The 13,860-nt window shown below is 32.8% G+C and overlaps 1 protein-coding gene across 1 annotated transcript in view; it reads right to left on the bottom strand.

Annotated features, from left to right (window-relative positions):
* LRP1B (LDL receptor related protein 1B) overlaps positions 1 to 13,860 on the bottom strand; it is a 1,956,425-nt gene that overhangs the window by 272,365 nt on the left and 1,670,200 nt on the right. Inside the window, exons 53-55 of the mRNA XM_080689945.1 lie at positions 11,179 to 11,301; positions 8,095 to 8,235; positions 6,717 to 6,904 (exon numbers count right to left, since the gene is read on the bottom strand). Of these exons, the coding sequence (XP_080546071.1) occupies positions 6,717 to 6,904; positions 8,095 to 8,235; positions 11,179 to 11,301 (452 nt within the window). The remainder of the gene's footprint in view (positions 1 to 6,716; positions 6,905 to 8,094; positions 8,236 to 11,178; positions 11,302 to 13,860) is intronic.

The raw sequence follows: 13,860 nt of genomic DNA, 5'->3' as shown, positions 1-13,860 counted from the left end.
CTGAGCTTGGGAGTCTTATTGAGAAAGTATTTACAAATGCCTATATGCTGAAAAGCTGGTCCAATGGCCTCTTGTAGTAATTGCTCTCTGATGCATCTTGAGCTGAGTCATTAACAAGGTGAGAGACTAGGGTTTAATTTCATTCTTCTACATATGAATATCCAGTTTTCCTATCACCAGTCATTGAACAGGTTATCTTTTCTCCATTTTATGTTTTTGGTTCCTTTATTGAAATTTAACTTGGTATACATAAGAGAATTTGTTTCTCTTTCTCCTTATCTATTCAATTGGTCTATTTGTCTGTCCTTCTGCGAGACTGCTATTTTTGTTATTAAAGCTCTGTGGTATAATTTGAAATTAGGTATTATGATGAGTCCGGCAAGGTTCTTATCACTGAGAATTGCTTTAGCTATTCTGAATCTTGGCCTTTGCATATTAATTTTAAGAATTTTTTTCTAGCTCTATGAAAAATGACACTGGTATTTTGATAAGGACTGCACTGAATATGCAGATCATTTTTGGTAGTATGGCCATTTTGATATTTACTTTACATATCCAAGAACATGAGAGGTTTTTGCATCTTCTAAGTCTTCAATTTTTTTTTAGTGTTTCATGATTTTCATTGTAGAGATCTTTTGCCTCCTTGAAGTATCACTAAATAACTTTTTGAGGCTCTTCTGAATGAAATTGTTTTATAGATTCATTTTGTCAGTGGATTTGTGGTTGGTGTATAGAAATGATTTTTTAAGTTGATTTTGTGTCAGTCTACTTTTCTGAATTTATCAGCTCTAGAAATCTTTTGGTTGAGGTTCTTGGATAATCTAAGTACAGAATCATATAACTGTGAACAGATAATTCCAGTTCTTTTCTCTTTATTTGTGGTCCCTTAAATTCCTTCTCTTACTTTAATGCTCTGGCTAGAATTTAAAGTACTAATTTCAAGTAGGAGTGGTGATAGTGGGCATCTTTATCTTGTTCCTAATTTTAAAAGGAATTCTTTCAGTTTTTCCCCATTCTGTATGCTGTTAACTTTGCGTTATCATATATTGCCTTTAAATGTTAATTCTATCCCTAATTTACTTTGGTGTTTTTAACATGATTTAGTGTTAAAAATTGTCAAATGCTTTTTCTGCATCTATTGAGATAAAGATGTGTGTTTTTTGTCCTTGGTTCTATTTATGTGATCAACTATATTATTGACTTGCTTGTATTGAAACAGCCTTGCTTTCTGGAAATGAAGATAACTTGGCCTTGGTATACAATTTTTTCAATGTGGTTTTGATTGTGAATCACTAGTATTTTATCAACAGATTTTTATCTGTGTTCATCATGGATGAATTTACCTAATTCCTACTTCTTAATTCATCCTCTTAATTTTTTGTGTGTAATTTTCTTTTGGGGGATATCTTTTACTCAGTTTTGGCATGAAGGAAATATTGGCTTTGTGGAATGAGTTTGGAAGTATTTCTTCTCTTTGTATTTCATATAATAATGTAAGAAACAATGGGCTTAAGTCTTCTTCCATTTGGTCTTAGACTTTTCCTCATTGGAAGGCTTTTTATTGCTGTTCAAATCTCTTTGTTATTGATATGTTAAGATATATTATATCCTTTTGATTCAATTTAGGTAAGTTGTATGTGTCTAGAAATTTTCTGTTTCTTCTAGTTTTTCTAGTTTATTGCAATATAAGATTTCAAAATAGTTTCTATTTAATTTAATTTATTTATTTATTGTGATACTGGGGTTCCTGGAAGCCCTTCTACCTCTGAGCTACACTCCCAGACCTATTTTTTATATTTTTATTTGGAAACAGGGTCTCTCGAGTCAGCACAGTTGGCTTCGAACCTGTGCGATCCTCCTGTCTCTGCCTCCCAAGCACTGGGATTACAAGCGTGCGCTACCACACCCAACTTCAAAATAGTTTCTAATGAGCCTCTGGATATCTACTTTGTCTGTAGCTAAATCTCTTTTTCGTTTATTTTAGTAATTGGGTCAAATTTCTTTTTCTTCTGGCTAGATTTGCTAAAGGTTTATCAATCCTGTTTATCTTCTCAAAAACTTTTGGCTAAGATCAAGTGTAACTTATTTTCTTACCACAATTTTTAAAAACAATCTTGACAGGAAATAAGAAATCTGACTGGATATAATGACTGATTACTGCAAGATTCAGGAGAATAAATAAAATAAGATCATGTGTCCAGGAAGTCAGAAATCTGATTGTAAGAAAAAGAACAGTGCTGAATCAAACAACACTTTAAGACAAATGAAAGAAAATTTTATAGAATGTGAATTACTCTCAAACAATATGATAAAAAGATGTATCTCAATTTCAATGAGTTTTCTGAAATTTACTTTGAATGACTATACCAATACAAATACTATATCAAATAGATGGTTTAAATAAAACATTTATTTAAAATTAATTTATTAAAGTATCAAGTTATTATTATATGTAATTCTATAAATAAAAGCTTAAGGTATTTAGTGAGTTGTAAAATTTCTGCTTTATAAAGAAAATAATTTTAAGAAGATACTTATCTCAATTAACAACAAAGCATTTTTTAGCATTAAATAATTAAAAGACATGTATAATAAATTCTACTAGACTGATACTCATTTGTACTTTCAAAGGTGAAAAATGTATTATGTGCCAATAAAAATGTTCTAAACTTTACTTAAAAATAAAATTAAGCTGAGCATGATAGCACTCGCTTGTAATCCCAGCCTTTGGGAGGCTAAGACAGGAGGATCATGGTTCGAGGACAACCTCAGTTACTACTTAGTGAGGCCCTTTGCAACTCAGTGAGACACTATTTCAAAATAAAGAACAGAAAATAGGTCTTGGAATGTAGCTTGGAGGTAGAATGCCCCGGGGTTCCGTACCCAGTACCGCAAAAATATAAAGGAAGAAAAAAGAAAAAAGAAAATTATTTTGGAAGTAAGATTTGTAAATGCTCAATGTCAACTAAAATCTTTTCTAATTATTCAAAATTACTTAATATTTTCTTTATTTGTGTTAATTTTTATAGGAACATAGCAACTACAAAAATTTAACTAACCAAACTTTTCCCATTATTACCCAGAAAATTTATTTGCAGCTTTTTAAGTGATATTAGATAGGTATTATTTTATTTCTAACATATGCTTTAAAATATTTTTCTACCAGAAGTACACTTATTTTTGCATGATAAAATTATTATTCTCATCAAAATAATATTTCTACTTTAGTTAAATATTATTACTATCCTTTGGATAAATATATTGCATTCATTTTATAGCAAATATGAAAATGTTCAAAATTATCTCAATTTTGCTTTTATAAGCAATTTGTATTTTATCGCAAAATTTGGAAGATTATTCCTTGTCATGTTCTGCTGATATTGCAGTGAGAAATAGGTTATGAGATGTTTTTCCAATTTTATTGTAAAAAAGAAACCCAGCAGCTGACATTTCCTCCCTCAAAAGTATAAGCATTTTTTTTATACATAAAGTTTTTCACTCAGGTTTTCTCTTAATAAGTTGTCGTGTTTATCCACATACACATATATACATATAACTTATTTATTTTTAAAAAAATTTAAGTAAAACCACAGTATATATGTAGTATAATATATGTATAATTTTTGAGTTTTTGCTTATATTTCTTAATTGTTTAATTTATTAAATTTTTATATTGGTCTATTAAAGGGAGTACCTTTAATAGATGGTTTGCTTTATTATTTTTGACATGTATGTACACATTAAGAATGTTATTTAGCATTTCTTTAGATATCATATGCACACACTTGGAATGATTAAGTACTTCGTATATTCTAGCTATAATTGTCACTTTATTCTATGCCCGTTTTAGAGAAGAAAGAGTGCTGATATTTTAAAGGTATCCATTAATACATTTGTGTGAGAAGTATTTCAAGTAATAAAAGAATGTGATTTAATATGGTTTTCTGAATGACATCTTTTATCAAAAGTGGTTTCCAACTACAGTATTGCTATGTACTAATTAGTGAAGAAAATAATTTTATGTCATGTCACAAGATATCTATTATATATTTTGTAATTTTTATATGTTTCCTCTAAGATTATTATGATGGACATTAAATACACATAAGGTTAGTAGAAATATACTTTATTTAGGGTTTTTTTTTTTGGTACTAGGGATAGAATACGGGCATTTTACCTCTGAGCTACACCCTCAGTCCTATTTTTTTTTTTTTTTTTTTGGTGGTACTGGGGGTGGAACCCAGAGGCTTTCTGCCCCCGGGCTATACTCCCAGACCTATTTTTTATACTTTATTTTGAAACAGGATCTCACTAAGTTGCTGAGAGCCTCACTAAGTAGCTGCGGCTGGCTTCAAACCTGTGCAATCCTCCTGTATCAGCCTCCCAAGCGCGGGGATTACAAGCGCGCACCACCACGCCCGGCCTATTTTTTTTATTCTTTAATTTGAAACAGGTCTCACTGAGTTGCAAAGGGACTCACTAAGTAGCTGAGGCTGTCTTCAAACCATGCACTCCCTGTGTCAGCCTCCCAAATGCTGGGATTACAAACATGTGTCACCATGCCTGGATAACATATATTTTTTTAACTAGGGAATAAATCCAGGGGCATTCTACCTCCAAACTGTACCCAAAGCCCTTTTTATTGTTTTTTATTTTGAAACAAGACTTCACTAACTTTCTGAGGGACTCTCTAAATTGCTGAGACTGGCCTTAAACTTGTGATCCTCCTGTCTCAGTCTCTCAAGTCCTGGGTTTACATGTATGTTCCCCATATCCAGACTAAAATATATATTTATATTATGGAGGTACAGTTATTTATAAGCCTATGACTTAAAATATTACCTTTTCAGAGTTATTAACTCTAATAACTCTGTAACATATTTCCTGCTCTATTCAGAAAATATTCTATGTTGGTTGTATGTAAATCACCAACAGTATTTTATTCTGTTTCCTTGGGTTTAAAATATTTAATGTCAAAATTAATTATTCAGTGCATATTCTCTCATTAAAAGCTGCCCTGGTTCATTTGCTTTGCTTCCTTCTCCCTATAATACAGTTTTTGTGAATGAGTACATATGCTTTAAGTCTGTAAGTTCAACTGCTTCTTAATAAAATATTGCATCTGAAACCTTTTTTAAAATAATTGCTTTCTTGATATATCCCCTCGTCTACAGTGTTAAAGATATAACCCAGGGCCTTTTGAATGCTAAGCGCTCTACCACAGAGCTACATCCCCACCCCAATATTCATTTTTTAATCTCTATATTTCTACATGGTGAAAATTATTATTATTATATAGGTGTACCTATATACTCTAAAAGCATTGTTGGTGTAATTAAGTTTATCAGAGTACCATAAATTCAGAGATTAAAAAGATGATATTGTAGTTCAGCTGAATTTACCACTCTATAGAACCAGCTTGTCACAGAATGTTAAGGCTGGTAGGAAAAAAAGCCCAACCTCTCTGTGAGACGCATATTTTTTCACTCTAGCATTCTTTTTAAAAGTTTATTTAGCCACTGGTGGACCACCTTCAGCGGTATTGCATGAGGTATCTCATTACAATGGTAAAGAACTCTAATTTTAGAAAAATCTCATAGTGAATAAAATCTGCCTTCCAACTCCTAATTTCAACCTCTGAAACAGCTCAAACCAGGTAGGCTGCTTCCTATTCTACCACTCCATATGTCTAAATACAGCCAACGAGTCTTCTTGCTGTAGGCACTATTTATTCTAAACCTTGTGCTCCAGAACCTTCATGTTTCCATATGTATGAATTTGAATACACTTTAATTTGACCAGGTTATTTTTGACAAAATATCACATCCATAGATGCACACAATACCCTAGATGGGTTCTGATGGCTGTGAAACTTAGTAGAACAAAATTTTAACTCCAGTAACAGTTCTAATTGGCAGTAGATTGTCTCTGTTTTATAGAAGCCATGTCCTATTGCCTGTTCCTATCATTCCTACTGAGAATGACTGCTGAGAATTACTACTCAAAACACAACACAGTAATTTTTAAATGAATTGCTTTCATAAAGTATTACTGGAGATTAACTCCAGGGCCTCCACAAATGAATTGTTTTAATGAGCTTTTCTCATACCTACTTAACAAATGTTAAACACAATGCACAAGTTTACATTTTACTATTGTGTCAGTTTACATCTCATATTCCAACATATGGAAAAAGAGATGTTTTTAGAAATGATTTACATCTGTCAGTTTTGTGAAGAAAATGGTATGAAAATAATTATTAGGCAAGATTTATTATTAATGTACTTACATTCAATCCTAATAACACATGGTTTCTATTTTTTCCTTCTTGATAATAGAATATTCCATTCTTATAAAATATCATATTATGAGATTGTTTTGGTGCTACATTAGCCCATATCACTTCAATAATGGGAACTTAAAAGCTGCACATATATGTATACATCTATTATCATAGATCATAGTGTCTTCCCTAAGCATTATTCTTTTCTTGTATTTGTTAAGTTTAATAAAAATATTTTGACTATTTTCTTTACTGTATTCTTACAACTTTCATGCCACACTATTATTATGTTCTTCTAGACATTCTCCCTTTAAATATTCGAACCTAATATTATTAAATCGCCTTTTAAGGTTTACACTTATGGTGTATGGAAGTTTTTATCTTCTCGAATTCTAATATAACATATGATTTACTATTTTTGATGAGTTCCTACCTTGTAATTGACTGGCAAGTCTTGACAATCTTGAGAACATCCACTGACTTTCTTACTCAAACATTCATTGATATGGCAGTTTCTCTCATCTGAACCATCGCCACAGTCATCCTTATTGTCACAAACAGCTCTGCTGGGAATGCACCTGCCATTTTTGCACATAAAAAATGAACTGTTGCATGACTGTTCTGTAAAAAGAAAATAAAACAAATGGAACATAAAGGGCATGCCTTTTACACTACAGTTGGTGAAAACATTCACAAATATGATAAGTTATCTGTCTGAAATTATAATAAATGTAAAATGCATTGTAGTTAGTGCACGATTTTACACGTAAAACATGAAAAATCAAGGGCAAACCATGTGCTCACTTTCCATACTTATTGAAAATGTAGCTTTACTATGAAAATTAGCAATCAAAATAAGCATCTATACTACAATTTAGACTATCTCTGTCTCATTTGTATTGTGAAGAATGAGTTCAAAAGCATAATGATTCTTTGACATTTCCCTCAAGCTATAGGTCTCTGAGAAATTACATGTCACGAAAAATTAAGAAGCTAGAATAGGTAGATATTCCTAAATTCTTTTTCTCCTGGAATATATAACATTGACATTTTTAAGTCAGGGCATAAAAAGGACATTGATGGTGAATAATAGTGGTTCTAAATATAGCTATGGGAAAGAGCTCAGGTTTTGCAACTACGCATAACCAGATGACTTGAACATTACTCATTATCATACAAGCTTTAAAAAGGCCCAGTAACATATAAACTGCATAAGAAAATAAGAGGAATTGAGTATATTATAAAATAAATGACTACAAATTGAGACTGTGGAATAGTGAAGGGGAATAGTTGCTATAGGTAGATAAATATTCAAATGATATACAATTAGTTATATTTTTCTAAGTGTTGAATAATATACACTAATTCCCAGTAAATATTTTTAAAGTAGGTATAATTTTATTAAAAATGTTAATTGGTTAATACTAATTATACATATTTATGTGTACATTGTGACAGTGGGATGCTGTAATTAGGTCTCAAATTATTTTATGTTTGAAATTTCAAATAAGCCTATACAGGGAAATTATTCTCATTAAATATTAAGAAAATGAATTTTGGGGGGGCGGCAAAAGGACAAGGTAATGTATTCATCAAGCTCATTGAATCAAATCTTCATATTTTTGGCACAGACTGACATTTAAAGATAGCCTCAAAACATAGTTGGCTCCTAAGATCCTGTGTTGCATCACTAGAAATATCACATGCTTAATATTATGCATTTCCTCTCATTGAATTCTATACTAAAAAGATAATTACAGCTTTTTCATTATAAGTCTTTGGAATAACCAAACTATTAGGTATTTCTATACCTGCACTTTTACACTTTGGGTTTAAAGGTGCTTCGTCAGAATGGTCAGGACAATCGAAGTCCCCATCACACTGCCACTGAGTATTTAAAAGACATCGCCCATCAGTGCAACGAAATTCTTCCACACTACACTGTCGGTATCCTAGAAAAAAACAAGCATTCTGACTAATTTGTATAATAACGGTTAAATAAAACTTCAGTATAAACCATACCTAGTTAACCCTATGGTTATACATGACTCCTGTTGAAAATATTTCTTATTTCTTTCTGTCATAGCAGTCACAGTTGCATGAGATATCTGAGGTATGAAAGTAGAACTAAGACCCAGAACATAAACTTGGAAACAAGATACTCTTATTCCTAGGTGAGGGAACATGAATGTGACATGTTTGACTACATTATCTTTGTTCATTTATTTTCTATATTCTAGGGGTTTTATTCAGTTTTGAAAGAAAAAAAATGTTTTCAAGAATAAAGATGGTTAAGCATCATGCCACAACATCTGGAAGAACCGATGTTGAGCAGTAACACCAGCTCTCAGAAGCTATAACAGCATGTTTATGCTTGAAAAGCAGCAAAGTGTAATAAAAATGTTAAAATGGTAAATTTAAGAGTCAATTTAGAGCCGGGCGTGGTGGCTCACACTTGTAATCCCAGATTTGGGAGGTTGTGACCAGAGGTCGTGGTTCTCGGACAGCCTCAGCTACTTAGTGAGGCCCTCTGCAACTTAGTGAGACCCTGTTTCAAATTAAAGAATAAAAAATAGGGCAGGGGGTGTAGCTCGGAGGTCAAATAAATGCCTCTGGGTTCCATCTCTAGACCCGCAAAAAAAAAAAAAGAGTCAATTTATAGAGCATAATAGCTATTACAGTCATCCTATATATTGATTCTTGAAGTCATTAAAAGCTTTATTCAAATTACAAAATAAGATCATTTGTTAATATTTCTATCTGTGCTTGTTTTTAAGTAAAGATCATCTCATTTGTAATATTAAGCTTTAGAATATATGTTTTCCTTTCCTCGTCAACAAAAATAGTCATTCCTTTTTGACAAATCTGGGAGAATTTTATGATATTTCTTCAATCCAGGTCCTTCTTTACTCGCTCCTTCTTCTTATTCAATAAATTACAAGTCCTGCCCAGTTCCATAACAATAAATGTCTATCTATGTACTTCTTAACAACACTTTTCTTCCTCCCTATATTGTCCAATCTGTCTTCCATTTACTTTTTCATAGTTCAACTTTAATCAATCAACAACTCATTTTTGTAACATCTAAATTTCAAAATCCTTCTAAAGACTACAAATAGCATGTGGCCAGTGTGAAATCAGTGGTGGCCCAGAATTCTGTGTGATTCTTCTGCAACATTTGGTGCTGTTAACCACACTACTTAGGAAAAAGTTTCCTGGTTTACATGCATATGTTTGGATGTGTGTCCACGGATTGATCCCAAAGATATTTTACCTCTAAGATACTCTCTGGCCCTATTTTATTTATTTATTTATTTTTAAACAGGATCTCACTAGGTTGCTTAGAGTGTTACTAAACTACTTAGGCTTATCTTGAATTTATTTGCGATCATCCTGTCCCTGCCTTCCAAGTCCTAGAATTACAGGTGTGTCAACATGACCACCCCTGGCTTATTATTTATAATTCACTTCCTAGGATTCTTTCCGATGTTGTGTTTGCTATTCTCTTCTTTCCTCTTTTTGTTTGAAGTCCTCTTCTGTTCCCCCCAGGCATGCTGTAGGTCAAGTGCTATCTGCAATCTTTGGTCTCATGCTTTCCTGTTTTCCCATCTACAGTATCTGGGTGTTCTCATTCCTTAAATGTCACCTTTATGCTGATGGCTATCAAAGAAATATTACATATTCTCATCAAATTTTTGGTTTCCAGAATTATATTTTCAAGCCTTAACTATAGAGCTTTATATGATTGTCTAATTAATACTTCATATTCAAATGATTCAATACATACTCTTTATTATATTTCTTTAATATCAGTTCTTAAGCTCTCGTGTTCCAGTGCTCAAAAAGAGCAACAGGATCCCAAGTCACCCATACTAAATAATCTCTTTCTTCCTCTGAGTCTAACTGTAAAACTTTCACATGTTTTGTACCTTCCTAGTCTCTTTCTGAACCATACTGTTAGCCATCAAAATCAATTCAGTAACTGCTAACTGGTTTATTTTCCTTTTATGGTTCTCCTCCATGGCACTACTGCTTCCAAAATGCTCATGAAGATGGTTCTACAGCACATATATTATGGTCATTCCATTCCCTTGTTTCAAAATATGTGGTGGCCTCAGAATCACAATACTTAAAATCAATGTATCTCACATGTGCTTCAGGTCTTTTTCTCATATAGCTCCAATTTAACTCTTTACCACCAACTTAACTACACTGAAGATGAATTGTTTTTCCTCCATCACATCCACTCACAGATCTCTGTAAAATACAGCTAGAATTCACTGTGTTTTGAATTGAACTAAAATTTTAATGCATTTAACTCAATTTTCTGAGGCCTTAGGGTTAAGCACAATCAATGAACTTCTTTGTAGATGCATAAACTTAGGTACAGAGAGGTGAAGTACTTCTTCAAGGTCCCACAGCTAGTAAATGACAGATGGGGGAACCCAGGTTTTCTGGCTCTAAGATTGATGCTCTTAGGCACCAGGTCACACACTCTAGGATGTAAATATGATTTCCTCTGACTAACTTTAAAAAAAAAAATGGCCTTCTCTGATAATTCTTAGTTACATTCCTTTTTCTCAATCAAATATTTGGTTTTCTTTTAAGATTGAGACAGCCTTGCATGGTTAAACAGACTTCAAAATATTTTTATAAAACAAGCTTTTAATAGAAATTTCCCAGCATAGTCGCAGACTATTATGAGTATGCTACAGTGAGCCATGATTTTCAAAAACAAGTAAAATTATGCTGAGCCTTGACAAAGTTATATGTGGTGGATTGTTCATTTCCTAGTCCTGTGACATGTTTAATTTAGTTATTATTTTGTGTTCCCAGAGTCATTTTAAAGGCTCATAGCCTGAGACTTTCCTCCATGCAATGTTAGTCATACTCACCACACTGTAGGGACTCATCAGAGCCATCTCCACAGTCATCATCATGGTCACAGACAAATTGTTTGGGAATGCAAACTTTATTTTGGCACATGAAGGCATTTTCATCACATGTATTATTGGGAGCTAAAAAAATCACAAAACAGATACTTAAATGAGCATATATATACTAGAAATTTAGAACATAAATAAAATTATACCTAACAATACAGATTTGTTCAGAAAATGGAAGCTTGGCTTAATAGTATCCAGTATATCAGATTAAGTAGTAATCTCATATATGTAGTTGAATGTATGACTACATTATATAAATACTTCAAAGTTTCAGTATTAATAAAGTCAACTACTATTCTAGTGTGAACATAAAATTATGTGCCATACAGCAATTTGTGAGCTTTCTAAAAGACTAATTCAAATATTACAAAAAAAATAAAGTCGGGTGTGATGGCACATGCTTTTAATCCCAGCATTTGGGAGGCTGAGACAGGAGGATCGCAGTTCGTGGCCATCCTTGCTACTTAGTAAGGACCTCTGTAACTCAATGAGACCCTGTTTCAAAGTAAAGAATAATAACTAGGTCTGGGGGTGTAGCTTGGAGGTAGAATGCCGCTGGGTTCCATCCCCAATACTGAAAAAAAAATCACTTGGCTAATCACATGGCTGAGTCCTTTCCCTTTTTGAGCCTACAGTAATGCCAGTTAAGTAGTAAGAGTTTTGCTTCCTTGTGAAAAATGGACTTAAAAACTATCAAGTGCTAATATTCATGATACAAATTTTAAAATGGGTTGAAAAGATTGTTTTTAAAAAATACAATTTAGGGTGACTTTAAGAGTGGAATGTTGAGTTAGGCAGGTAAGATCTATGATATGAGCCCTATCATAAATACAACACAAAATTAGGAATATTGACTAGGAAATTAAATATTGATTCTTTAGGAGTACTGATCCTTGAAAATATTCCTCCAGCAAGTGATATAACCAAGACAGATCAAATGTGCCATAAAACACATGCAGAGGACATGAACTTTAATACTACATGTAAGAGTCATAGGAGGTTTGAATGGATCATTTAATTTTCAGTAATTCTTTCTTGTGTTTGAAAGGTACATGCTGTGGTGAGATTCATGGCTTAATGCCAGGTGTGATAGTACACACTTGTAATCCTAGTACTTGAGAAGCTGAGACAGGAGTATCTTGAGGTTTGCAGCCAGTCTTGGCAATTTAGTGAGGCCCTCTACAACTTAGTGAGACCCTGTTTCAAAATAAAAAAAATAGGGCTGAAGGTGTATCTCAAAGGTAGAAAGTCCCTTGGTTCAATCCCTAGTCCACACACAAAGAAAAAAATTCAAGGTTTAAGATATTCAAATATTAATAATCTACTATGTGTTATTGTAGAATACTAGAAAGAATAATAATACTTTGTAGAATGTATCTCTGCCATGTATGTTTGTCCTTGAGGAAGCTAATGCCTTCTTCATGCTTTCTTTATATTTAAATAAAGATAATTAAATATGTCTTATGAATTCTTTATAAGGACTAAATAAGGTATGTGAGACAAGTCTTCTGTTAGGTACTCAATTAAATTCTTGGGTACTCTTTAAATTCCTACCTATATTATAATTATTTTTGGCAGGTAGCCAAAAACCACTTCACTATGATGTTGTGGGAATCCAGTAATACAAATAAAATCACCTATCACAATAATAGGTATGTGCTAGGCACGTAAGGCAGTTTAGCTGCCTGCCACTCCCTCCCTTCCTGTCTGATTAAGCACCTTTATCCCCATGGAATACATCTTTCTTTGTGTCCTTCAGGATTCGGAAATATTATCACTTTTTCTTGAAACCCTCCCATCATATTTCCAGGACTTTTATATAATATTTCTTCATGATGATCTAGTGTATTTTATTGCAGCATTCGAACACTTGGGGTATAATTATTCTTTCACATGCCTCTCAGCTCTCTCCCCTAGGCTGCCTCAGACTTCATGAGCCAAACAATCTTTGCTTTCATCTCAGTAATTATTGACACAAAGCCTTACGTAGGTAAAAACAGAAAGGGTTCTTTGAATGTAATCAAATATAATTTACGTCCAACGAATTTATCTTTAAGAACTGTATAGAAGCCACATAGGAACAGTATTAATAATTGCCTACTGTAATCAAGTAGAACTTTGAGTTACTAATAACTTCTCTAACTTTGAACTGCCTGACAGCTTGCATAACTGGAGTGAATGATGCCAACTCAAAAGCATGAATTCTTTACAACACTGAGCAACGGTGACTTATTTGGCATTAACGCTTTCAGGTCACTAGAGTACAATTTGGTGCACTTTAGCATCATTTACTTAATAGTACCCATGTGGTCCAAAAGTGTTAATATGCCTCCTAGAGTGTTAACTTGCTACAATAGCAACAGCATACTGGGACCATCTGGATCCCTGAATTGATGTGTAATCCTTTATTTTGTAGCCCTCAGTAGCCTCATTGACCTTTATAGACATACATATCTGTTTCAAGATCAAAGTGAATTATTCTACAACAATTCTATGGATTCTGTGCAAATAGAACTGTCTAGAAAATTTCATTTTCTTTTTTCCCTTTTTATTTCATTTATTTTTTATTTTAATACTTTTATTGATGTATTATAGTCTCATAATCATAGAGCTGTTCACAGTGATAGTGAC

Source organism: Muscardinus avellanarius (genome assembly GCF_963383645.1).
Source record: "Muscardinus avellanarius genome assembly, chromosome: 2".
Classification (NCBI taxonomy): domain Eukaryota; kingdom Metazoa; phylum Chordata; class Mammalia; order Rodentia; family Gliridae; genus Muscardinus; species Muscardinus avellanarius.
The sequence above is the reverse complement of the archived record's forward strand: the minus strand, read 5'-3'. Positions and strand labels throughout refer to the sequence as shown.